Source organism: Grus americana, chromosome 11 (assembly GCF_028858705.1).
Source record: "Grus americana isolate bGruAme1 chromosome 11, bGruAme1.mat, whole genome shotgun sequence".
Classification (NCBI taxonomy): Eukaryota; Metazoa; Chordata; class Aves; order Gruiformes; family Gruidae; genus Grus; species Grus americana.
The window spans coordinates 23,402,009-23,428,177 of record NC_072862.1 but is presented as its reverse complement, the minus strand read 5'-3'; the positions used below and the strand labels follow the sequence as shown (position 1 = coordinate 23,428,177).

Sequence of the window (26,169 nt, the reverse complement as noted above, 5' to 3'; positions counted from 1 at the left end):
ATTCACTATTGTTTTGTGGACTTCTCGGTGTGCGGCAGCTCCAGGAGGCCAAGGCCTGGCTGAGGGGGACACCGACCCCTTTACGCATCTCCGATCTGGAAAAAAAACTCCCAAAAACAAAACCCCACGAATAATGATGATCTTTGACAATGCGGGTGTCACGCTGCAGCTTTCGGGAGGGGGCAAGTTCTCTCTCCGGCGTTTCACCTCAGCGAGAGGAGCCCTGTGCTCGCACCAAGCGGCTTTGTGTCACGACGCCTCCCGCCACTGCGCCTCTGAGGACGCGGCGGAGCCCGGGCCGGCGGAGGGAACGGGTGACGGGAGGGCGGCGGGACCGCCCTCCCGTCACCCGTTCCCTCCGCCGGCCCGGGCCTCGCCGCCCTCCCATCACCCCGCTCCCTCACAGCGGCGCATGCGCCCGCCGCCTGCACAGCCTTTCCCCATGTCGGAGCGGCGGCCTGAGGCAGCGGGAGCCAGGTGGGTCCGGCGCCCTCCCCGCACCCCTGCCTGCAGCGGGGAGCACGGCCCCGCTCACCCCTTTCTCCCCCGGGCCCGTCACGGTCGCCCCTGCTCCCGCCGTCCCTCGGGGCCCGCCCCCGTCGCCATGGCAGCGCGGCACGCCCGTGGCGGCCCCTCCGCGGGGCAGCCGCCATTTCCCTCCCCCGGCGCCCCGAGGGCTCTTCTCCCGCTGCCTGGAGGAGACTCTCGGCCACAGGCCTCGCCCGAGCGGGTGAGGGAGAGCGGTGGCCCCAGCCGCGGGGGGGGCTGCCTCTTCGCGCCCTCCGGCTGAGGTAAGCGACTGCAGTGTGCTCAGCACGGACAAAAAAAAAAAAAAAAAAAAAAAGCCTTAAAATACACTTCCTTAGGTAGTGACTGGAAGTTCTGCAGTTCCACGTTCACTGCCTCGGTGACACCCAGAGTGGAGGCCCCCCATTAAGACCGGCAAACACCCCCCTCCCCTCAGCGCCCCGAGCTCTCCGGGCGACCAGCGGCACTAACGGTTTGCCGAGTAACGGCCCGTACCGCCCGGGGATCGGGCTGTGAGGCCACCCGGCCCTTCCTGCCGGGGAATCCGGCGGGATTTCACTCCCCTGACAGGGAGTGAGAGGACCGGGAATGAGAGCAGGGAGCGCGGGTTCTGGAGGCCGTACGTGCGATTCGAAGAGACTTTTCCCTTCGCAGCAGCGCTTCCATGGTTGGTAGTAGTTGCACCTTACCTCTAATCACCACTTACCCTCGAAAAACACAGCTTGGTCAGTCCCCTTTGGAGTTGAAAAGGCAGACGTGCATATGGCATGTTTTTCAATCCAAACACAGGATAGTAATTTTTAGGTGTCGCTGTTAGTGCTTTTGCTAGCTGCACCTATACTCTTGAGTAGATTAACAAAAAGAGAAAAGATTACCTGATCTATTAGTAATCTAGACCTACGTGTTTTCCCTTTGCACAGATCCCTTGCTTTGCTTTTCTTAGAAAGAGCTGTGTTTTCAGGAGGCCTGCACCTCAATTAGTGAAACTGAGCACCACATCTGTGGAGTAATTAATCCCAAAAGAATATGCACAAAATCAATGCAAGTATTTGCAATTATGTATTGCTTGGAAACATTTTTCCATCTCTTTGTTTGCATCAGTAGTTTATGTGAAACATACTTGGAGCCATGTGTAAGAAAGACAAAATAAGTTAGGGAGACAGTCTTCAGGGCCAGATGCTGTAAGAATATCACCTCAGAGATATAATTAGCAATGTAATCCTCTCTCATTATGTGATTGCTTGGGTGGCAGCATAAACTGATCTGAAGAGTGTGTTTTCCACATGTTTGAGTAAATATTTTACTTCATCTTAAATCCAATGATACCATTATGAGTATTTTTTTATAGTAGTAGTAGTAAAATTGGAGAGGAGTCATGAGGAGAAATTGTGAAACCTGACATGGCTGAAGCTGGTTGCTGGGAAGGAATGTGCTACAAATACTATAAAAAAATGGATTGCAGGCACTCAGCTAAGCTACAAGATTGCTTGTATCTTATAGTACTAGTTGGCAAATATATTGCCACTTTTCTGAATGGAGAATACAGTTTGCTGGCTTACTTTAATTTTTCTTCCTGCTAGTATATACAATGTATGTATTAAAGAGGCTCAGTTCAACTAGGCAAGGCGAGTTTCTCATTTACTTCACCAGGTGACTCAGAAGAGTCCCAGATTGGGTATTTTCCTAACCATGCTGCAGAAGTTGCTCAGCTGACGACTCCCAGAGCTGGATGGCTCTTGCTGACTGCCGGCCTCAAAGTGCTCAGCCAGTTCACCTGTACAGGGTAACGAATACCTGTAACTCCTTTAAACACGTACATTTCAAAACAAAATCAGGCCTTTCCTGCTACTGCCATGTCCAGTTAAAGACTGCCTGCCTGGTGTGAAGCAGTTCATTGAATTTCCCTCCATCTGTGGTAGGGAACCCCCATGTGCCCCCGCATTGCAGCTAGCCGTTATTTAAGAAAAAAAACCACAGAAATTTGTAAACATTTTTACTCCTGATTTTGGGTAGCTTGTTAATTAGAAAAAAACATGTAAAAATACACTTATTTCCTCAGTTTTCTTTCCACTCTGGAGTATTTCCTAGACTTACTCCTATCACAGGAACATGAGGGAGTATACGGCCACCTGCAATTCTTCATCTGTGGCCACTTATATTAAATTCCTTTGACCTCTTTGGTTCTTCACTCAAACAGTTCCCTCTGTTACAGAGCTTGACCATTTTGTTCCTTAGCAAAAAGCACATGATAAAATGTCTAAAAAGATTGGCTACCTTAGAGCTACTTAATTTTCTTAACATTTCCTCTTTACCTAGTCTGCCGTTTTCTAAGAGATAAGTTTTATCGTGCATGAACTCAACCACTGTTCTGCATATCCACAGCAGGGCCAATGTTTCCTAGAAATTGTGCGTACATGAAACAGTGCTTTTGCAACGGTCATCACAAATTGGCTTAATATATGGTAGCTCTTGAGTAGTTCTAAAAATTAGGAAAGAATTTCTTCCTTAGTTCTCTGTTTTCCAACAACCTGACATGTGCCAACTACTTCAAAGACAGAGCTACTAACTCCATGTAGACCGTTACTGGATGAGGGCTTTGCAGCCACATGGATACCGCTGTGTCATACACTGAGAAAATGAGGTATCTCACAGAGCAGAGCTAGACGGGGTTGCTATAGCTCTGTGACATCTCTTTATACCTCTATCTAGTTTAAGTTGCAATTTTTCTTTCATTTTAAAGCCTGTGGCTAAGAAGAGGTTCTAGACTATTTTCCTAGCCTGTGGTCACCTGTTGCATTGCAAGTGCTATGTTGCCTTTACCTAGCATTTCGCTACATTTCCATTTTATAATTTATTGGCAATTTTAGCTAACAGTGGAACAAACAGGGAAAGAGGAACTGTCAGAAGTACAGATGATGAAGAGGACAGGGATCCAGCTGCTCTGGGATCTCATTAAGCAGCTAAACACATGTATTTATCTCACAACTGTAACACTGCCGGTGTAGTTGAGGTCTGCGGAAGATAGGCTTTGACCCTGCTTTTATGATTGATTTGCAGTGGTACTGCATTATGCCTAAGGGACAGAAATGTATATAAACCAAAAACCTAAAAGCAACACTTAAAAAAAAAGTCTTTAATAACATTTCATACAGTTTTAAAATTACACAAAACTAAAGCATTCCCTGCAGTGTTTCAATACAAGCTGAAAATAAAGCAACATGAATTGATTTCTATTATCCATACTAAGAGAAGAGCAAAAAGCAAAAGGTGAAGCTGGCAATGTCCAAAGCTAGCTAGGAATCTAAATACATAGTTTGTACTAAATTAAAGTAAATTAGGTTTTAGTAAACTTTAAGTTTTAGGATAATTTGATGTTTGGATTCTGTCCATGTACCAATGAAAATAATGCTGTCTAAGCAATAGTAAAACATTTTAATTGCATCCAGCTCATTATGAGCCAATTTAGACAGTTTTCTACCTGCCTAATCTGATAAATTCGTAGCTAAGGTCACTGGGCAGCTGAATTTGCTAAGTCCGCTTTAAGGTAGCAGTGAGGCAGCCCATGCAGCGCAAGAGAAATAAGCTGCCAGAAGCCCAGTGATCCTGTTCTACTTACCTAAAAAGCTTGTTAATATCTTTAAATGGCAATCATAGTTCAATAGAATTTTCCAGAGGATTTGGGATTCTTCATTTTGTTTAAAGAGGAAAATGCCAAGCCTAGAGAGAGAAAGATTATTAGTTTAGTCACTAGCATCCCACCTACTCTGTGTATTCTTTCCTTGGAAATGGCAAATTATTTCAACCTAATGGTTAACTCCCCCAAAAAGTCATCCTCAGCACAAAGCTTTGTCTTCACAAAAATATGATGACATAGCCTATTTGAATAAACATGTTTGGCACTGATTCCTGGAACTAGCTAAACTTTGCAGATCGCTAGAAAAAATTAGTTCTTCAGCTGAATAAACTGGCATTAATATCGAAGAGTACAAATGTAGGAAGGGCGACGCAGCAAACCTCTAACACCTACAAATTGATACAGCAAAGCAGCGGGCTGTTGCACTGAGAATCCAAATCATCCAAGAATTAACCCCCCCCTCCGGAATCAAATACGTAAATAGTGTTATTATATTATCCATATGAAAATAATCACTAAGTATGTCAGTGACAGCTTCTCAAATGTAAGCATTTAGAACTTACCCCAAAAGAGTATGCTTATATTAAGAATCTAATTTAATTAATATTTCTTAATTATACGAAGCTGCTCTTTGTTCTTTAGTCAACTAAAAAAAAAATGCTAACTTCCTCCATTTCCTCCTACAAAACGTTTCACCAGATACTCCATTTGTTTAACACATTTTTTATGTGCTGACACTTGAAAAATACATGTGTCCCTTTACTCATAATTCTTAGATTCTGATTTCTTTTTTTACTTCTGTAATTAGTATGAACAATGCATGATGAACCCCAGAAGTGATGCTGTCATCAGGGAGTGTTACTTGTGCAGGGGTCTTCGGACAGGGAATCTGTCAGTGCTGATCAAACCTGGGAGTCAGCCCTGCCTTGGGCAGGATGTTGGACTAGCTGACCTCCAGTTCTTTCTGCCCTACATTTCCATGATGCTAAATACAGGTTCCTACTGAAGGTCTTTAATTCCCAGGAAGTCAACACCTCATTCTGCAGGGCCTCTAAAGTAGTGACGTGCTTTGGTTACTGCTAGGGGTCCACTCTCACGAATACCTAAGTGAACACGTCATTCCGTGGGCTTACGGCCCTCCAGTTCCACGTGCAGGCTGGGGAAGCTGCGGGCACTCTGCACCTTTGGAACTGAAACTTCTTCTAACATATTAAAGAGAGATGTGCAACGCAGGATTTTAGGCTCCACAATCTGTTCAGGCTTTTAAGTACCTAAGGTACCTGAACGTGATTTCCAAAATTGTGTACAAATCTTTTGAAACCCCATTTTTATTTATGTGTGGGGGTTTTTTTTTTGCACAAACATCCATCCATATATATTTAAATGATGTTTGCTGTTTACTAAAATGACTGGATGCAGTTAGTTCATGCATGTAGGGTTTTTTTGTCCCTGCAAGATTAGTAAGAAACTAGATGTGTAATTTTAAGGACTACTTTGTTAATTTGTCTCTAATCTCAGTAAATTAATTTTTCTATAGAAAATTAGTTGGATTCTTCAATCTGATTTTTATTAGCAGTATACAGCAAAAAGCACCAGTGAAGTCTGACTACAAAATTATTTCTGAAAATGAACGGAACAATTTAGTCCTGTTAAATGCTCCATCTCTCTATTTGCCAAATTAAGGCAGGTGTTTAGCTGGGATGATGTTTTTGGAATTAACAGGCTGGTTGGCATCATCCGTGAGTTGTGTCCTGCAGCTTGCTCTCCTTGCGTGTTTAAATAATACACATATCCTGTCCACAGAAGCTTGCACAAATGTTTTGTCTCTAAATAACTGGGAGGCATTTTTAATGATGAGCAGTGAGTAGTGCCTAATTAATGCTAGGGATTTTTTAACAAGATATGCAGGGAAGAGATGGAAATAGATGAAAGCCTTTTTTTTTGTCAGCTAATGTTTAGTGCTTGAAATTGATTTAGTAACATAGAATAAGATATTGTATCCTTTTTTGTTTAGCTTGTTTTATTACTTTATCTAGTATTTAGTTAAATCAGCAAAGTCTTTCTTTGTTTTTTAGTAGACTACATCCTTTACATTCAGATGAACTTATTTTTGTTATGGTTCTGGGGTATTACTTCTAATACAGTTAATTTATACTGAATGTAAATACTTCAATGATATTCCGTGCTTTATTGGGTGAGAAAAAATGTTTTGTTCAGGGTGTAAGCACAGATAACAACAAAACATTTATCTCTGATTTTCTTTTCATGGCCTTTCAAAAGTAATGTATCAGTTTAAGTGTGATTAATGTAATTTCACAAAATTATCTCTGTATCTATGTGCTTAGTTGTCTGATGCATCTAGACACACACATACATATATTTACTTGTGGTTGATAATAGGAAAATGAAGTGAACAGAAAAAAAGAGGTGGAAGATTCAGTTATTAAAACATCGAGTTCGTGTGGCCTGTTTGCCTCAATCCCTTTAAAATCTAGGCAGATACAGAAAGCAGTTTATGGGATGATTATCTGCATGGTCCGTAAGGCACTCCTCATGCAGTCTTAAGAAAAGATAGTTACTGGCTCCTTCCAGATTACCATCACGAATCCAATTAACTACAGGAAATACAGTGGCAACATCATTCAGCTTTGCTTCTATAAAATGTGAATTCCCTACACCGTATTTCTTGTGGTTGATACTGCAACAATGAAGGGATCAACAATCACTCATTCTTTTTGGAGGGTAACAGGTAAGGTGTTAAAATGAAATTATTGAAACTCTATTAAAACTCATGTAAGTTTACTATGGTTTTGACTGTATGAGATTTAAAAATAATTCCTCTAACTCGTAGAGTTCATTTTTAAACTTTTCTACTTCTGAATGCTGTTAAAATGCATTACTGACAATATTTCGTTCTTCTGTATGTAGTCAATCTTATAAGTCTGGTCTATTCATGATCAAAAGTATCTGAGTCACCAGTTTTGTTTGTAGAACAGTTAATATATTCATTTTACACCATCACCTTTATAATCCTCAATAGTAATTACTGGCTGCCAGCCTGTTCAAGGTAGTTTAAAATAACTTCTGTTAACTATTGCGTTAACACTACCACAGAAAGCTGACGTGACTTAAATAACATGAATCAAGTCAATTGGGAGACCTGTCCATCAATTTAGCTTGCAGTTTCTTGCTATTTATGTCGAAAAATCTATGAATAGCAAATACTGAATCACTAGACCAACACCTACAGAATCTTCTAGTGAATTATATTCTTTTGTCTCTTTTGTACGTGAAAGTAGTTATAGTCCTTTGTAAATATCAAACTTAATGATTAAATGACATTCACCTTCTACTAAACCAGATGGTGAATATTTTTTCCCCAAGGGGAAAAACCACATATAGAAATAACAAATCAGTTACTGTCCCAGTGAAATCACTGGAGTTTTACAGCAGCTATAGTATCCTTCTGCTGTGTAAATGACATATAACAACTATATGAAAAAATTGTTTAAATTATTACCTTATCTTTTCTCTGTGCTAGATCTGTGTGTTTATTTTCTTTTTCCAGTGTTTTGGTGTTTGCTGATAGGTAGTAAACTTTTCACATTTCGGATAAGCCTAGGGAATTGAGGTGTGTCCCTATCGAAGTAAGTGCTCTCAGTACTAAAACTGCCTTCAAGCCTTTTGTTAATTGTAGCTGAAGTATTTGTGAAATACACACTGTCAGTGAGCTTTTTTACTGATGTATACATTACAGCAACAGCCTTTGCATATTTTTTTCATTATTCATAATAATCAAGTTCAACAAAAACCAACCATCTACAATTTTTATAAAACTGTAGAAAGAAATGCTTTGTTATTTCTGGCAGTGTTGAAATGAGATAGTCTGTTGTAGTTTAAAACATTATTTCATTTACCAATGCTTCCTGTAGAAGCGACTATGTTTCAGCAGATTTAGAGGATTTTTCTGTTAGAAACTCTCATGATCTCCCTAACTTAAAAGATCAGATTTAGAGACCAAGTTATAATTTAGTAGCTCTTAACCACTTCATTAAATATAAACAGTCCTCCTTACACTACCATATTTTTGCTTAGTTACCTAAATTATCTTTACTTATCTATCTAAAACATCTTAATTCGTGCAGTTTGCAGAACTTTGCATTTTGGCAATGAAACTTTATCCCATATGATCTTATGTTTAGGCAAATACCGTGTTCACTTCTGTGGGACTGCTCATAAAAGCAAAGCTTCTCAGGAAGATAAAGACCTATAGAATCAGGCCATGGAGTAAATTTTAGAGGTGTTGCCTGAGTGCTTAGGTACTAAGGCCCCTACCTGTGTCTGTCGTCAATTATGTTCCTTTAAAAATTTGGCTACTGAGTAGTTACTTACACGTGACTGCAACAGGGAAAGAACAAAATCACTTTAGGAGACAGTAAAAACAGTAAAAATAACCTCAAAATTTTATGGGACCGGCATAAGCATCAGCATTTGCCTATATTGTATGAATATAGTTGACGTTTAAAATAACTTTTCTTACACACTGATATTTTAAAATTGAAAACTTACCTGAGCTTTTTTCATGTTAATACATGAACGTAATCTTTTGAAATGTGTGGTCTGCAGTTGTATTCTGGGTTACAAAATCCACACGGATCTGGAGAGATGGGACCTCACTATTAGTGGGCAGTTCCACAGAAATGAGTGGGGAGCTTTACAATGGGATTACTATTCGTGCTGGCAGCTGAACTGCCCCAACTGGAGTCGTTCCAGTCTGGAACGCAAGCTCTTCTCTCTGTTTTGAAAACATGTTCTGAAGTAAAAGATAGTAATTGCATCTATTAAATAACCATCTTAATTGCTAAGGTACAGTGAGACCAGCATCATCTTGTCTCATCACTTTTTGGCTATATAATTGTGGCTGCTAAAACATTAGAAATTGTTCCTTTTTCTCATTTAATTCTGGAGCAAAAATTCAGCGCAGTGACTGGAAGCCACTGCTTTCCAGAGCCTGAAATACCAAACAGGAATCTCCCTTGTTGCAAGGCAGAGTGACACCTAAGCCAGTTGCTCATTTGCTAACCCCATTGCTAGTTTGCTGAGTCCATCCTGCAGCCTGCTGCTCTGAACCAGTGAGGTTTTATTCCTCCTTCGTGCTCTGCCTTTGTAAGTCTGCACACCAGTTAGGTGCAGAACCTGCTCCGTTGGGGATCCCTGATCTCCCAGTCGTCCTTTACCACTCAACTTGTAACTTTACAAGGAGAAGTGCTTTTATTCCAGAGGAAATGGATGTGGACAAGAGGCTGCTTTACTCCTTAAAAGAAGTGGAAGCACAGAGTGATCTCACCTATGACAGCACAGCGTGCCTGTACCATTTCCTCTGCAGGAAAGTCACCTCTCTGCATGTACGAAGCAGTGAGTAGGACAGCTGTCATGTTACCAAATGCAACAAGTGACTCAATGGTGCAACCAACAGGAAACAAAAAATGTTACATCTTTCTGTTAGGAATTGGTCTGCTCAAAAGTGAAACACCCCCCCACCCCCAAAAATACATACAGACATCCAAACAAGTATAAAATCCACACCTGGGGGGGACCTCCTGAAATATCCCCCTTAGCGCTTGACATCTGACGGTGTATGATGATTTCAAGAGACCCTTGTTTCCTTGGGCAATGCGGTGCTGCTATTTACTTCAGTCAGCCAACAACACGGACGTTATTTTTACTATGTTTTGGTTTCATTAGCTGTCGTGTTTATGCACGCTTAATGACATTGCTTCCATAAAGAGATGGAACATCACCTGAGACACCGTTCCATTTCTTGAATTGGGAAACAGGGATTAGCAGACCAGCTTCTTTGCTGTCATGGCAATAGAAATGAGTGTCAGAGATAACGGAGTGGATCTGATTAAGGTGGTATTGTGATTGCCACAAGGCACATGACCCAGTTCCCTCAGACAGCTAATGAGGACCGTGACCTGGAATAACGCTCCAGGCTTGGTTTTTCCCTAGCATCTATCAAGTGTTCATGCGATGAACAAAATGCTGACGGGGACCTTTTAAAAACTAAGAATACCTGGTACATGGAAGAATCAGGAGAGAGTTGTTTCTTTTACCCAAGCACTATTCTTACTTTAAACACTCTTTTTATCTGCACAGGAATGTAATACCCCTCACTAGTAACATCAACACTAAAATAGTACTTCCTGTCCCAAATTACAACAATTTGCATCTGTTGGAGGGAGTGCTATATAACTCTGTAAAGTAATTTATCACAATCTTACTTAATTTATTTTCAGAAATAAATATAAGGGAATTGCTCACATTGATCACACTGTGGAATTTAAAACACCTGTCAGGAAGTAAATTTAGCAAACTGAAAGTCACACAGACAAAGTATTTAAGTCAGTTGGAACTGCCTGGTTGTACAGAACAGGAAATAGGGATTTGGTATATCTTCTGAAACAAAATTAAGGGAGGTCTAATTTGTTACCCAGCAAATATACACATTGTTTACCTCCACTGTTTGCAGTCCTGCTAGTATTTTGTAATACTGTAGGTATATTCTGCAATAATCTCCATCTCTTCCCTTTTCAGTTAAGAGTCTTTGTCAGCCTGAATTCTGGCTTAAAAAAAAAGAATAGTTTTGGATGATAGACGTATCTCTGATATTTCATCTCTTTTTTCCTAACACTTGAGTACAAGGAAATAGGAAAACTAAATAGTCATACTGGTGGTGATTCTGCTGCCCATCTGATGAGACATGTCTTTTGCAAATGTTTGTGTGTTATCTGGACAAGCTATTAAGAATTTTTAAGGGAACTTTCTGAGAAATGGAAACCAACACTTTTTGTTAATTCAACTCTATTAATAAACTGTAAAAAGAATTTCTGGGAATAAAATAAACTTATTTCTTTAGTTAAAAAGTTTCCTCTAATCATGAAAGCCATCCCTTACTGATTTCAAAGTCCACTGGGAAAAAAAAAAAGAATTAGAGGTTTTGGGGCTTGTCCAAAGAGAATGCAATTATATGCAAGTATTCCTGTCAGTTTATTAAGGGATTGGCTTTTAAAAGTGCAGAGTCAGATGGTCAAGTAGCTGAGTAGAAAATGTTCCAGATATGCTTTAATCTTTATTAAGATACATCTTAATTCGTATTCTTATATTTACATTAGAAATGCATTTCTGAGCATCACTGAAGTTTCAAAAGGCCTTTTGGCTTTCACAGCAAATATAATTCTCATCTTTTTGAGCAGCATTAAAGAGTTATTAATGTGTATGTGTATTCTGTTCCTACCTTAATCTATTTAAATATTTACCTTAAAAACAGTTATGCAGAATTACAGATAAAAGGTGGACAATGAACAGCAAGCAGTTAATACCACCCTTAACACAGCACAGGACTGTTATACCACCTAATCCCCACAATACTATTTTATTTTATTTTATTTTATTTTATTTTATTTTATTTTATTTTATTTTATTTTGTTTTGTTTTATTTTATTTTATTTTATTTTATTTTATAAAATCTGTCTTTTAAAACACTATTTATGCTACTGAATCCTAATACTGGTTTTGCAGAATTTAGGAGCCAGGGTTTGTCTCTTTAGAAAAGCTTAAATAGTTATACATACAGCAGAGATGTACTTAGTTTGGTATTAAAAAAATGCTTTTTGTTACACTTGCAACTATTTTCCTATAGAGATAAGAGAAACAGAATGGTAATCTTATACTGGGTAAGAATTTCCACTCAAGATCCATGTAAATAGTTTATTTGAACATCACAGTGACTGATTAATATGTTTGCATTTACAGCTTGCTTTTTGCCAGATAGAAGGTCTTGAGAGCAGGACTTCCCTTATATTAGAAATTATATTAAAGCCTGAAAAAAACGTGTTTTCTGCTTAGACAGAGTCTTGTGTTCAGTTTTCGTGTTACAGGAGAATCTTCACATATGTGACTTTGAACTTGCCAACAGATTAAAAGCAAGGAGCAGAGGGAAGAGAGCAGAGTGTATAACTTGTGGATACTCGGTTTGGCAAGTATCAGCCAATGTTATAAATGATGTGATCTAGGAATTGTGCTGCCGTTAGGATCTCATTAACTTCACTGAAACTGCCCCTTGAATGATTTCAATTCAAGATCTCTGGTCATATGTTTACTTACATTGAATGCTTTCAGTTGAGTGATTCCTGTCCATGTAAAACACGCAGTTGGAAAGTACATAACCAGCCAAACTCTAGAGCTAGAAACACACAATCGATTAACCTTTTTAATTGCTAGGACAGATGGTGAAGCTGTTGAATTTTAAGGTGACTGCACACCAAAAAGAAAGTACAGTCCATGTCTGACTGCCCAAATCTTAAGCGTTGGACAACTCTATAACCAGGTGCCAGGTACTCAGCTTTATTTTGCATTTTTGAGCTTCTGTTGTAGGTTTTGAGTGAACATATTACTGTTTCAACAGGTACTGCAATGACTGCAGGAGTTTTGCTGCAAAATGAACTACCGTATTCTTCGCTGCTAGAGAGCAGTCTATATCTTGCAAATATGAGTTCAGGTAATAATTTTTCTCTGATACGCCATTCCTAAAAAGTGCTTAGAGAAATTCTGGGGAAAAAAAAAAAATTCTACAGAAAATTAAAAAAATCCTAGAAATAGTATCCCCAATTATAAACATAAAATGCCTATAACAAAACCAAATGGCATTACTTTCCATCGTCATGATGTGTTAATACGTTGAGCTTTTCTAACCTTGATATTGTCAGGTCTCTTAATTGAAGAACTATGTGATTTTTGTGTTCAGAAACTGCCTAGCTCTATGAAAATACAAACACATCTTCAACAAAATGCCTCTTTCTAATAAAGTATTTAAGCTCTTCTGAGATGTAATTCTTTCTTACTATTTTGGGTGAGTACTTGCAAATCCTGCTAGATTCAGTAGGAAAATAATGATGTGCAGCATTTTATTTTGCTCATTTCTGGCTCTACTGTAATTTGATACATACTGAAGAAAAGTTTCTGGGAAGAGAAAAAGAATTAAATATAAGAAAGCAATAGAATGAATTAGAAATTTTTTTTCATGTCTGCTGAATATAGGTAGCATTTGCAATAGCCTTTTTCATCTCCTTTCTCTTCCACCCAGCCCCTCAAATAAAAGCAGCACTCAATTCCTGTTCAGTGCCTAGAAGAAGCAGTAGATTGTTGCCTCATGAATTTTTATCAGAAGAGTGCTTTCTCTTACGCAAATTCCTCTGTAAGAGTTAGTGTTTTCGTAGTACAAAAAGAAGTGTCACAGACTGAAGATAGTATATGTTCTTAGGAAAATGCAATAGGATTGATTTGCTTATTGAACAAATTTTGGTGAGTTTTCTTGATTTCCCCAGTTTCTCTCTCTTTAGCATGCAGTCTAATTCACAGACAATGGGATGACAAAGTTTTTAGCATTGCTATAGTCTGTTCTCCACATAGTTGCATGAGAGTTTTGTGCTTTTGAGAGTGTTGCAGTCTTTTTGGCCAGCTCATTCTCCTTCTTAGCACACTGGAAGCAAGGTGGGAGGCAATTTACCACGTAATATCTACCTTCAAAAGCCTAAAGCACTCAAATGATACATCTTCTCCTCCCTGTAATCTGCTTTATCTCAGTCTGTAGGGCTAACAGCTTTGCTTAATAAAAAAGCTGTGCCCTGAAAAAAAAGCAGCCTTTTGTTTTGAATAACAAATTGTGTTTTGTTAGAAGATATGAATGGTCCAGAGTGAACAGTCTACAATTCATCATGTTCTGAACCATTTCAGTAGGAACACACTAATCCCAATCATTACAGAGCTAATGATGCATTTTGGAGCAACTAAGTGGAGGAGGAGAGGTGGTTGTGGAATGTTAAACCAAGAGGTGGGGGAGTATAATGTACTTGCAGATTTCTCAGGAAGCGGAGCCTCCAGCTACATTTTGATTGTTCTTTTGAATCTAGTATTTTGTATCTTAGCGAGTTCTGAATGCGTGTTATTTACAACTAACTAAATACTCACATTGTTTATGGAAAATGTTTTGGTTGTTCCCAGTCGGTTTTCAAAATTATCTACTTGAAATGCAACTATTTTCATCAAGCAGTGGAACAATTTGTACTGAACAGACTCAATTCCTATAGAATAGAGCAGCCCCAAGGATAGCTGGCAGCAGCGCCTTCATTGTTAGTTCCTATGGAGACAGCTCAGCCCATGCTGACTAGCTGCTGGAGCGTACAGAAGGATGCACAGCTCTCCGCAACTTCAGCGCTGAGCAACTTGGATTTCCTACCAGTGCGTCCCCAGCAGCCTTTCTAGACAGTAGCTGGGGCTGGTCAGTCATGCAGGGTTCACCCAGAAGGCGTTCAGCAGTGAGTATTTTTAGCAACTTTTTCCAGGGTCGGAGGCATTCTTCCTCTGATCCCCTTCTTCGCATAATCCAGAGGCGCCGGAGCTCAGTTGTAGAGGTACTCTCATCGTCGACTCACCGGGTTATGGTGGCGGTATCGTCTCTGAGCCCTGAGGAGCTGGATGCAACTTTTCCTGAAAAAAAAAGTAAAGTACTTTTCATTATGACTGTTGGCAGTTCTGGGTATTTTCTTGGTATTAAATTAATATACTTTTGTTCTGTTAACTATATTTTATATGTATGCGTAAAATACTGGGCTTTAAATTTTTTTCCTGTATTTTATATTTTGTTCACTGATTCCTTATTCCAGGATTAATATATGCTTTTCACTCTAACAGATAGAACAGAAGCACACGTTCACATGTACACAACATATATGGCTAAGTATTTTAAATTTCAGGTGGAAGAGGAGCGTGACATTTTGTTCTGTTGCAAAGGATATCACACACCTTCGACTTCATCAGAAAAAAAAGTTACTGTGTGAAAAAACAACTGCAGGAAATCAAGTGATTCCCCCCCCCCAGAATCCTTACTTTAAATCTGTGTTGAAAAATGAGTCTTAAATATACATTCCCTGTATTTCTGCTGTTTGTAACTTCATCAATTTAAGGTTGAACAGTAGTTTTAAGGTGGAGATGAATTTCTAAGCTTCTCTGCTAAAGCTACTTTTGCCCGTGTTCTAGGAAGTTCGAGGCGTCCGACAGCAAAATACACTAAAGTAGGGGAGCACCTTCGCCATGTCATTCCTGGCCACATGCAGTGCTCAATGGCATGTGGTGGACGTGCTTGCAAGTATGAAAATCCAGCTCGATGGAGTGACCGAGAGCAAGCCATTAAAGGGCTCTACTCTTCTTGGTAATAAACAGCATTTACTCTCACTAAATTTAACTGCATCTTTTGCATTTATTAAGAGAGAATTCAAAGTAAAATAATTAGTGGGTTTTTTTTTAAATCAGCTACTGTTAAGTATAAAACATAATGATAGCTTGATTCAGAACAACTACTTAAAAGTAAACCATAGTGTCCGTTGTACACAGCCCAGTAAAGATGATGAAAGACTTCTGTTTACTTACAATAACTTTGGTTCAGATCCAAAAGAATAAATACCTATCTCTCATGAATTACAAAAAACCTGTTTTGGGTTATAGACAGTTCTTGCTAAGGTTAAAATGCATATGAATTAAAATGTGTTCATAACAGAATTTAAAAGTAAAAATATTTACTGAAGATGAAATAATGTATGTTGTATGCAGTAATATTCACATGAAATGTGTCTTTACACTCTCACTGGTTTTTTCGTTACAGCAAATGCTATTCAGAAGCATACAAACCTTAAAGGGCCAAACAGAGATCTGAGTCCAGATTTCTGTTCAAAGGAAATTTGTAATATGTTGTTTGAAATATGTAATATGCCTGGCATTTGAACAGTTCCAATAGTGGTCTTTTGAGATACCATATCTGTATCAGCTTAACAGGATTTATCACTAAATGATAGTAGAATTTTTTGAAAAATCATTTCTAGTTAATCAGCAAGGTATTTCTGTCTTGAAAATAACATAGTATCCTTCTTTTGGTAGATTCATACTCAGAAAATTATTAATACAACATTATTGTCTACTTTTCTAATTTCTCAGGATAACAGATAACATACTGGCTACGGCTCGACCCTCAACAGAATTAATTGAGAAGTACAACATTATCGAACAGTTTGAAAGGTAACAAATGTAGTCATTATTTCTTTTATGTTTTACTAACGTAATTCCTGATCCATTTTCTTTTTCAACATAGATTTGGATTGTTGATAAAGATCCTTACATTTTAACAGTATACAGGTAAAGATTTATTCTCCACTAAGAATAAATGTGTGTTTCAGAAAATATGGGATAATGAGATTTTGGCTGCATATAATACTTTGACTTATCTATTCCTTCCTTAAGATGTGGCATAAAAACCATAATTAACCTTCAGCGTCCTGGGGAGCATGCGAGCTGTGGGAATCCGCTGGAACAAGAAAGCGGCTTCACCTACCTTCCTGAAGCTTTCATGGAGGCTGGAAGTAAGTTCACTCCTGCTGCTGTTCCTCATTAATTATTGATTTTGGCACTTAAAGGTATTTCTGCTTGAATTCTTGTGTGTTAAAAGCAGCTCTATAAAAAATGTTGCACAAAATGGGATGTAAACATGAAACTTGGCAAATGCAATCAAGAGTGAGTAACACGTTATTGAAAATCGTATATATGTAGAGTGAGATGGAGGGTTTTATTCAGCTATTTAGAATGAAGGAAGGACAACAGCTAGTGAAATTTTTCTTTTTCTTCTGAGTTCCCAAGTATATAAAACATTAATGGGGTTTCAAATTCTGGTACAATTCATGTTTTCTTATCTAGACTATAAAAGTTTATTTAATTTGAGGCCATTTGTATTGACAGTTTTTTTGTATTTTCATATTATGGTGAGATGAGAAAAAGTGCCTCACTGTATGAAACAGCTTTTGACAGAAGTGCTGTTATTTCTAAAAAGAAAAAATTACCCTCTACCTATATATAGCTCAGTAATTTTTGTATGAATCACTCAAGTTTTGTTACACCTTTTCCATTCTAGCTGAACTTCAGGTTGACAAATCTTTGCTAGCTTCATGTATTTGTCAAATTTCAATAGCAAGTGTAATCTGAAATGGGAAAATAGTCTCTTGCAAACAATATGTAGTCAGATTCTAAGATCCATTATACAGTTTTAGTACTATCATTTATTATTAGTCATCTCTGCATATAGTACTGAAAATTTCACGTTTGGTACCACAGAAAATAACTCACTCTCTTTTTATTTTAGTTTATTTTTATAATTTTGGATGGAAGGATTACGGAGTGGCATCTCTCACCACCATACTTGATATGGTAAAAGTCATGGCTTTCGCGTTACAGGAAGGGAGGGTAGCTGTTCATTGTCACGCAGGACTTGGTCGGACAGGTACGTGCTCTACTGAAAGGTCAACAGAATTGGTTTTCTAAAAATGGAAGTCAGTCTCTGGTTATACATTTTTATTCATTTGTTTAGGTTCTACATCATTGCAAGATGCATGTCTGTAGAATAGTTAAAAACACTGAACAAATTTGTGAAAATTATCGGAATGGCCGGAGGAGATCAGTTTTAGTATATTAAACCAGTAACCTGTAAGGTTAGAACATTTTGGAATCTGTATAATAATTCCCTGTTACATTCAAATGGGACAGCTTCTTTATGATGGGGAAAATTCACCTAGTATACTTCTGTTTTCTAGTATTTATTACATGTTGACAAACCTCCCACTCATTGTTAGATCAGGTAGATTTGGTGGAGCAGCTAAAATTTCACTTCCTTCCCTTTCAAGACCTGGAGGAGCCACCATGGCTTCTGTGGTCAGAAATGATGGAACTCCATGGAGATGCTGTGGTGAGAAACAGGCTCTCACTGAAAGTACAGTGAGAATGGGTTTACTGTCTTGTGGTCCAACTAATGCAACTATACGTAGCTAACAGCCTCATGTAGTAGAGGGCATAAAGCCTGTATCTTTACCCATATTAATTTTTACCCTATAGTTCCACTGAGTATTTGCTTTAGTTTGGTAGTTCTTCAACTAATGCTTGTTTTTATATTTTCCAGGTGTTCTCATAGCTTGCTACTTAGTTTTTGCAACAAGAATGAGCGCTGATCAAGCAATTCTTTTTGTTAGAGCAAAAAGGCCTAATTCTATTCAGACTAGAGGGCAGTTACTATGCATCAGAGAATTCACTCAGTTTTTGGTTCCCCTGAGAAACGTATTTGCGTGCTGTGAGCCCAAGGCACACACAGTGACACTGTCCCAGTACCTGACCCGTCAGAGACATCTGCTCCATGGTTATGAGAGCAGGCATCTCAAACACGTTCCAAAACTTATTCATCTAGTTTGCAAACTGTTGCTAGACTTGGCTGAAAACAGGCAAGTGATAGAGGCAGAATTGTTAGATATACCAGATCTCTCTGCTGAAATCGAAAAGACTGTTTCTCAGCTGGAGTCCACACAGCTAGACAGAGAACTCGCGAGGCAGGACAGTGACACGTCGGACTCCTCCCACACCCACTCGTCCACATTTGAGACCCAGGATTCTCTTTTCTCCCTGGGACATGAATGTGATCCTCTTTGGAAAAGAAGGAATGTCGAATGCCTTCAGCCTCTCACTCATCTAAAAAGGCGTCTAAGCTATAGCGAGTCAGATTTAAGGAGGACTGAGTTTCTCTTAGAACAAGGAGAAACCGCATGGACAGTACCCGCTCAGATATTACTGTGCAACAAGCTGAAGCAGAACAGTGGTGAGGAATGTTCTGCCACAGGCCAAGAAAAGCCACAGTTGGATTTAAACAAAGAAGCATTAGTGCGTAATACGTGCATGTTCTGGAGTCAAGGTAAATTTAATCTGGATGGACGAAAACATGGATCCTCACTTTGTCACAGAAGGAACTCTACCAAAGAAGTACAACGCAGCAGAACCTTTTCTTCAGGCCTAGCATCTATCCACAATACCGGAGAACCTGGAACGCCAAGGCATAATTTTACCGATGAGATTGGTCATAGAAAAGACTGCAAGACTAATATGTATAGCAGAAGAGTTTACATCTCCGAGGACTCTGATTCTTCGTCTTCTTCTAAAGTGAACTTTTCCATTGGATGTGAAAGCCAAGGTAGCAGAGATGTGTCAGAAGCAATTCCACACATTGTTCTGCAGTCAGAATTAAGTTTGGAAGCCCGAAGAGTTTTGGCAGCAAAAGCACTTGCAGATATAAATGAATTTCTGGGAGAGGATGAAGTGAAGCAGAAGGTAGAAATGTGGCAGGTAATTTTTAACTTGATTCATTCTGTGTATTTCACCTAGGTTAATTCCTAGAGTGGCAAAATTGCCACCATGTGCTTTGAAATGGCACGTTGAGACACCAGTTTATGCTGTGGTTCGCTAAATGGTTGTATGTGTCAGTTATGGGCCAGTTCTTTCCGAAGCAAGCAAAATGCACCTACAAATTTTGGTCTCTACCAGGAGACTAGAACATTGTTTCTGGTTGTGTTCATTCATTTTACTAACGAATGAAAATTGATGCAGTTATCTGTGGTTGTAACTTGGCTGCAGGTACTACGGATTTTAAGGTAGAGCTGTGTTGTTTTTAATCAGTGCTTTCTCAGAACTAATCAGAGGATTCTGTGTGTAGAAGTAAAAGAATTTAGTAGAAACTTAACTGCTTATCCTCAAAACCAAACCCTCCTAGCAACATTTGCTTTGAAGTTGGAATCCAAAGCTGGTTTATGTATTCCAGTAGAAAATTGGGAGGTTCTGAGCTGCACTGTTGAGGTCATCCTTCTGTTTTAAAGAATCACTTGTATTACTGCTGATTAATGTTGATGCTTTGGAAAAACTAGAAATATTTTTTTCGTAACTCTTATGTCTTCTTTTTGTTGTTGGAACGTAACCACGTACTGCTGCATTCAAAGAGAACGTTCGCAAAAGTAAATAGATGATGCATTTTCAGGGTTTTTTTTGTTTTGTTTTGTTTTGTTTTTTTTTTAAGAAAGAACTGAATTCTCGAGATGGAGCTTGGGATAAAATCTGTACTGAGAGAGATCCTTTTATCCTCTGTAACTTGATGTGGTCCTGGATAGAGCAGCTGAAAGAACCTATTATATCCAAAGATGATATTGACTTGCTGGCAAAAAATTGCACAGAATCACAGGATGCACTTTACTTACTGAGAAAGGTAGATATTATATACGTCAATTCATTCTTTAACTGCCAAGTATATTTTGTTATATTTTGTTACTGCCTTTAAGCAAGGGAATTGCACTTTTAAAAGGCAACTGCAATCTCTTTAAAAATCAAAATGAGGATTATTTTGATATTGAATAGTATGAGTTGTAATCAATATTATGATGAGGAATATTATAAGAAAAATACCAGATACCAGCTTTGAGCACTATTCAGCAGTAGCTCAACTTCAGCGTATTTCCCTGCAAATTCTGCAGTTTGAGATCCAGAGGCAAAAAGGAGAAACTTTTCCTCTGTGACTCGATGTATGGCTTTCATTAGTCACATCTGGCAGCCGGGCTTAATGGTTGTCATATTTGCTGTGCAAACGTCTTCATCCATCAGCTGTGGAAGAGCTGAGGCAAGGAATAGGAAGAATTTGCCAATTCAAGGAATCGGAGGCCAGGCCAAATTCCTTGACATAAGTCAGAACTGTGGCCATCTGTATTCTGAAATCCTCATGAAAAACAGGTACTTCTGATCCAAACTGTTTAATTATGCTTTCCCCAAAGGGCTAGATGCGAGGTAAATAAATAATAATAAAAAAAAATCTCTATTTTTGATCTCTTCATTACACAAATTCATTTCCTAATTCTTTGGGAATTCTTTGTTTCCAAAATATTTATGAAGAAAATAGGGCCCCATTTAACAGCCTCCAGATATCCAAGAATACAGCTGCTAATCAGTAGGTGGTCAGAACTTTCTCTACAGTCACCATCTCAATGACATGGCATTCAGAATTCCCAGGTTCGCCTAAAAATGTCCTGTTTCTTCCTGAAGCATTTCTTCCACTCTATCAGCGTTTTAACTTTCTATTTGTATTAAATAAAAAAATAACTGCTTGACACCTGTTATAAATGAATGGGAAAGGAATAATTTTTATTTTTTTTAATTTAAAAATACTCATTTTATCTTACCTTATCCTATATTATTTCAGAATCACAGAATAGTTGAGTTGGCAGGGACTTCTGGATATCTTCTAGTCCAACCGCCCTGCTCAAAACAGAGTCAGCTAGAGCAGGTTGCTTGTATGACAGACACTCCAGTCCCTTAGTCATCCCTTAATCATCTCTGTGGCCCCTCGCTGGAGTTGTTCTAGTATGTCAATGTCCTTCTCGTACCACAGAGCCCAGAGCTGGACCTGGCACTCCAGATGTGTCACCTCCATTGACCTGCTGGCAACTCTGTCTAGTGCAGCCCAGGATGCTCTTCAGGTGCCTTCACCTGCAAGGGCCCCTTGCCGGCTCACGTTCAACTTTGTGCTGGGACACCCAGCTTCATTTCTGCTCACCTGCTCTCCAGCCGGTCAGCCCCCTATATGTACTGGTGCCTGTTTAGCTGCTCTTCCCAGAAATGCCACGAGTTTTAATATAATTTTCACTAAGTGACTGCCAGCGTGGAGATCTGTCTCCCTTGTAAAAGGGATGGGGACCAGAAGTGACAAAGATGCTGTTGTTCTCTTTATGAATCCTTGCTAGCAGTGCCCAGGTGGCTTTCTGCAAGCTTCCTGTAATGATGAAGGAGACTTGGTAGGACAGAGAGAGATGCAGATCATCCTGCGTTAGCTGGGGAAAGAGCCCTAAACATGCACAGCGTTTGGGGCTGAAAAGATCAAATTTCACTTTTTCTTTGCCAATTCACATGACTGCTACTGTTCGCGTAGGGGACCTTGAAAAATAAGTCTCCAGATTTATGCCTGACCTAGAAATTTGCAGAGCAGTTTGTGGTACACTGCAAGAGAAGAGTTTCTGCCCTTATGCCTGAAATAATTATGTAGAGGCTCTTCAGGCTTGTGAAAATTCCCTCCCCAACTGCTGCACTTGAAGGTTTCAATACAGGAAGGCACAGTCTGATATTTAAACAGCAATTAACAAAACCCCAAAGTTAAATGTTTGTCTTGAAAATACTTCTTCTAATGAGCTGCTGTTCCTTTTACCCCCACCCCCCCCCAGGAACAGTGTCAGACTATCCTTTGTATTTTACACTGTGTGGTGAACTTGCAAATGCTACCAGCTGATGTGGAGGAGGCCTTACTTGCTCGTGCTATTAAAGCTTTCACTAAGGCAAGTAACCATTTGTCCATGACATCATATTTATTTGGTTTAAATCATGAAGGGTAAATCAACAGAGCAGGCCTGTGTGAAGAAAGTTACGGTAATTCCTTCACACTTAGTGTACTTGGGCTTATGTATTTCAGAGTTTACATTTTATAATAAGATAGGAAATATTATCAACAAAATTAAATTCTGTCACTACAGCCTTAATCTTTTAGTCTCTTTTTTTTCTATTTCTGGATCACTGTCAATTCATGCACTTCTTCAAATTAGGGAAAAGATAATTTCCAAGTGGTGAGAATAATTAGTCACTGGGAGTAGCCTACCAAAGGCTTTGGTAGATTCTATACTACTTGGAGTCTTTCCATCAGATTAAATCATTTTCCAAAATGACTTTGCAATTCAGTTATGTTTCGGGCCCTTAGCATAGGTTGTGTATAAATAACCTCTGCTTTTGGAGTAATTTAGTAACAGTGACACGTTAAGCTCAGCTCAGAGCCGCTTTCTTCTCAGGTTCACCAGGTGAAATTATTTGAGCAGAAAGTTCATTGTGCTGTTTCCTCATCTCTTGTAACTCTACAGGCATGTCACCTGTTAAAACAATTGTGACATTTCTCTTTCTACTAGTTCATTTTAATGTGTAGTCAGCTTAAAATTGAAACTGTTTAGCAATAAGTACTCCATCATGACACACATACTTTCTTTGATAAACCTTTATTTTTTTTAAATGTTGGTCATCGACTTTGCGTTTTGATGTGTGACATCTATTTTAACAACTGAACTTATGTTTCTCCCTTTTATTAGACCAGCTTTGATTCTGAAAATGGACCGTATGTTTACAATACCTTGAAAAAAGTATTTAAACAAACACTGGAAGAAAGAAGAAAAAGGCTTAAGGAAGGACCAGAGAATCCCTCTTGATTTCTGCACAGCTATGCCGAAGAATTAGATGGGCCTACCAAATTATTTTGCATTTTCCAGCTACTGTATTTTGTGCTATCTAGCATGATTTATCTAACTTGAGGTAATAGTAGTTATTAACAAAGCATTTTATTTTTTTAGAGGGAGTTTTAGTGACAACTGTTCTATCTACACAGCTCTAAAGAACAGCTCCTGTGTGACCGTACTGTAGCATTTGGTTTCAGGTGCTATTCGTTTATATTGTGAACTGTTCTCTTATTTTCAAATGTATTTATTGCTTTAAAAACCTCTGTCATTGGCCAGCAACATTATTTTCAAGTTACACGATTGCCATAATTTCAGTGCCATGGTACACAAAGGTTTAATGGATTAGAGTTAATATTTATGTATTATTAAGTATGTTTACATTAATGTTACTTGATTTTACTTTGCAGAAAATAAATATTGACTGAACTTATTAAACTCCTTTTCCTTTTAGAAATTTAAAAATAAGACTAAGAGTAATAATGACCAGATCTTGAGGTCTCCTGTTGGTAGCAGGTAATTTTTTTCCTTTAGATCCCTTTAATAATTGTCACCAATGTGTTTCTAAACAGTGCTGCAGTAGAGAAATATGTTAAGTGTATTACATTGTCAGGACCTTAATTTAGAGGGTTTTTTGCTAAGAAAGCTTTAAAGTGTTTTTAACAGAAAATTGGTTGTGGCATTTTAAGTGCTTTGCATAAGAGTAAAATTTTACTTTATTTGTTAAACTTTTATCTTATGTTAAGTGAGAAAACAATTATCAAACGTTAATAAGGATGTAATTCTGTCTGTACTTATGTTCAGCAAAAACTTGCATAACTAAGCATAACATAATACTAAAAAATAATCAATGAAAATCGTATCAGCAATACACTTTATAGAGGTATTTTTATTTAATATGACAGAAACAACCAGGCTATCATCATAACTGCAGTTTTTGATTACAGCCTTAGGATTCAGACAGGAGTGCCAGTTTGCAGGATTAACAGTTTATCCAGTTTGATATATTGAAGTAGTTAAACAAGAATCTGTCCTTTTCCAAAATATTTTTATTCATCACTATAAATGACTAATATTTAGAGTCAAAAATAGACCAGTTTAAAATATATATAAATTATACGTGCTTCAACTGTTAGATGATTATATATCACATTCAGATCCAAACAAGTACTTGGGCAGAATCATCCTGAAGTAAGCACACTTGAAAGTAAAATACTGTGTATGAATCACATACACGAAAGCAGCTTTCTAAAGAGGCACCACAAGGTGCAGTTCAGTGTCTGTCCTGGCTGTGCTGTGCATGTGAATACAAACACACTCTGCTGTCTCCAGGCACCAATGGACAACACGAAGAGGCTGGCCTTGAAAATGCTGGCTTTCTAACGTGACGGTGGCCAGGTGTTAGTGGCAGACACATGGAGGCCAACAGATTTGGGGTACGGAGCTGCTAGGTGCAGGGACATGGGGAAAAGGAATGTGCGTAACTGGACCAGATAATGCTAAGCTTTGTGGTGCACAAAGGGGACTTGAATGGAGCTGTTGGAGCGAGTCCAGAGGAGGCCATGAAGATGGTCCGAGGGCTGGAGCACCTCTGCTATGGAGACAGGCTGAGAGAGTTGGGGTGGTTCAGCCTGGAGAAGAGAAGGCTCCGGGGAGACCTTAGAGCACCTTCCAGTCCCTGAAGGGGCTACAGGAAAGCTGGAGAGGGACTGGTGACGAGGGCAGGGAGTGACAGGACAAGGGCGGGGGGAGGGTGGCCTTAAGCAGAAGGAGGGGAGATTGAGATGAGATGTAGGTCAACTACACCCACTGTGTCCTCTCTCCAGTTCCTCCAGCCTTAGGACTTCTGATGGCTCCGGCAGTGTCCATCCCATCTACTGTTGGCGTTCATGGCACAGCTTGTTCGTGGAGACAGTGGACTGTATCCATCAGACTGGCAGCAGCCACAGGGAGCAGCTCAGTGGCGGTGTTCGGGGCTCTGTAATACACCACTAATCACCACTTGCCATGAGGTTTCTCTACCAGCCATGCAGGAGAATTGTAGCAGGACGGAGACTTGATGACACTTCCCCATTCTTCAGGTTCTTTTATCACTTCAGGCACAGCCCAGGTGACATCAGAAGGTGACTGGTGGTGTGGGATAAAGGGGCAGGAGTGGGACCTCGTGCTACTGACCTGTTTGCAAGAGGTTGGCAGTCAGGGATGTGTTGATGGGAGGTAAACTGTAGGGCAGAGCGCAGGGTGCTCCTGTTCCCTTTTTCCCCAGGAGTTCCACAACTGACCCTTTAACCCATCCCTACCTCACCCACGCCAGGGACCTTGAACTACCCCTTAGATGGAATTACCTGAGCCCTGGCCCATGGGTGGGTAGTGATTTGCCATTGCCACCTTCAAGAGCAGCAATTCGCTTGCAAATTGGAGGCTGTCTTCTCTAAGAGTCCTACCACTGAGATTTGGGTCCTGTGTCAGTAAGGAATGCTGCAACATAGCAATCGCTCATTGCAGCCATCATCATCTTGGGATGCAGTAAGGGTAGGGACCCCAAGGATCACTCTCTAACGCCAGGTACCTGCACATTGCCAGTCTGGGTTCAGCACTGATGGATTCGAGCATGTTGCCCAGCTCACACCCCTAACAGACTCCCATGGCATACAGTGTCAGTCATCTCCTAACACAGACCCTGGAGAACAATCCTGAGGAATTCATGAGGGAAGCACGGCCAAGTGCCCTAAACCAGGAGCTGGCAGCCCCTTTAAAGGCCTCAGAGAGAGCCCCTTCTCTAACCACGTT

At 39.4% G+C, this 26,169-nt stretch overlaps 1 protein-coding gene across 11 annotated transcripts; it reads left to right on the top strand.

Moving 5' to 3' along the window:
• The first annotated feature begins 387 nt into the window (after nucleotides 1–387).
• PTPDC1 (protein tyrosine phosphatase domain containing 1) lies at nucleotides 388–25,944 on the top strand. 11 transcript variants are annotated; one of them, XR_008578823.1, is made up of 12 exons: nucleotides 423–477; nucleotides 12,630–14,722; nucleotides 15,260–15,431; nucleotides 16,211–16,291; nucleotides 16,514–16,632; nucleotides 17,406–17,543; nucleotides 18,216–19,423; nucleotides 20,148–20,333; nucleotides 22,333–22,443; nucleotides 23,239–23,458; nucleotides 23,834–23,895; nucleotides 25,206–25,944. XR_008578823.1 is itself a non-coding variant. In XM_054838270.1 (11 exons), the coding sequence occupies exons 2-11, from the start codon at nucleotides 14,509–14,511 to the stop codon at nucleotides 23,353–23,355; spliced, it is 2,274 nt and encodes a 757-aa protein (XP_054694245.1). In that variant the 5' UTR covers nucleotides 423–477; nucleotides 12,630–14,508; the 3' UTR covers nucleotides 23,356–23,812. The 11 variants fall into 11 exon arrangements, 10 of the variants coding, with proteins under 10 accessions (XP_054694247.1, XP_054694245.1, XP_054694243.1 ...); XM_054838270.1 differs by lacking the exons at nucleotides 23,834–23,895; nucleotides 25,206–25,944 and having other exon boundaries at nucleotides 12,630–14,538; nucleotides 14,611–14,722; nucleotides 23,239–23,812; XM_054838276.1 differs by lacking the exons at nucleotides 23,834–23,895; nucleotides 25,206–25,944 and having other exon boundaries at nucleotides 441–477; nucleotides 12,630–12,722; nucleotides 14,611–14,722; nucleotides 23,239–23,812.
• Nucleotides 25,945–26,169: the final 225 nt, after the last annotated feature.

What these genes read in the sequence shown, in the direction of transcription:
- PTPDC1 (XM_054838268.1), top strand. Translation starts at nt 14,509, where the DNA reads ATGCAGGGTTCACCCAGAAGGCGTTCAGCAGTGAGTATTTTTAGCAAC. An exon ending in AGAAGGTAGAAATGTGGCAG is followed by an intron (nt 19,424 to 20,147) that starts GTAATTTTTAAC and finishes TTTTTTTTTAAG; the next exon opens with AAAGAACTGAATTCTCGAGA. An exon ending in CACTTTACTTACTGAGAAAG is followed by an intron (nt 20,334 to 22,332) that starts GTAGATATTATA and finishes ACCCCCCCCCAG; the next exon opens with GAACAGTGTCAGACTATCCT.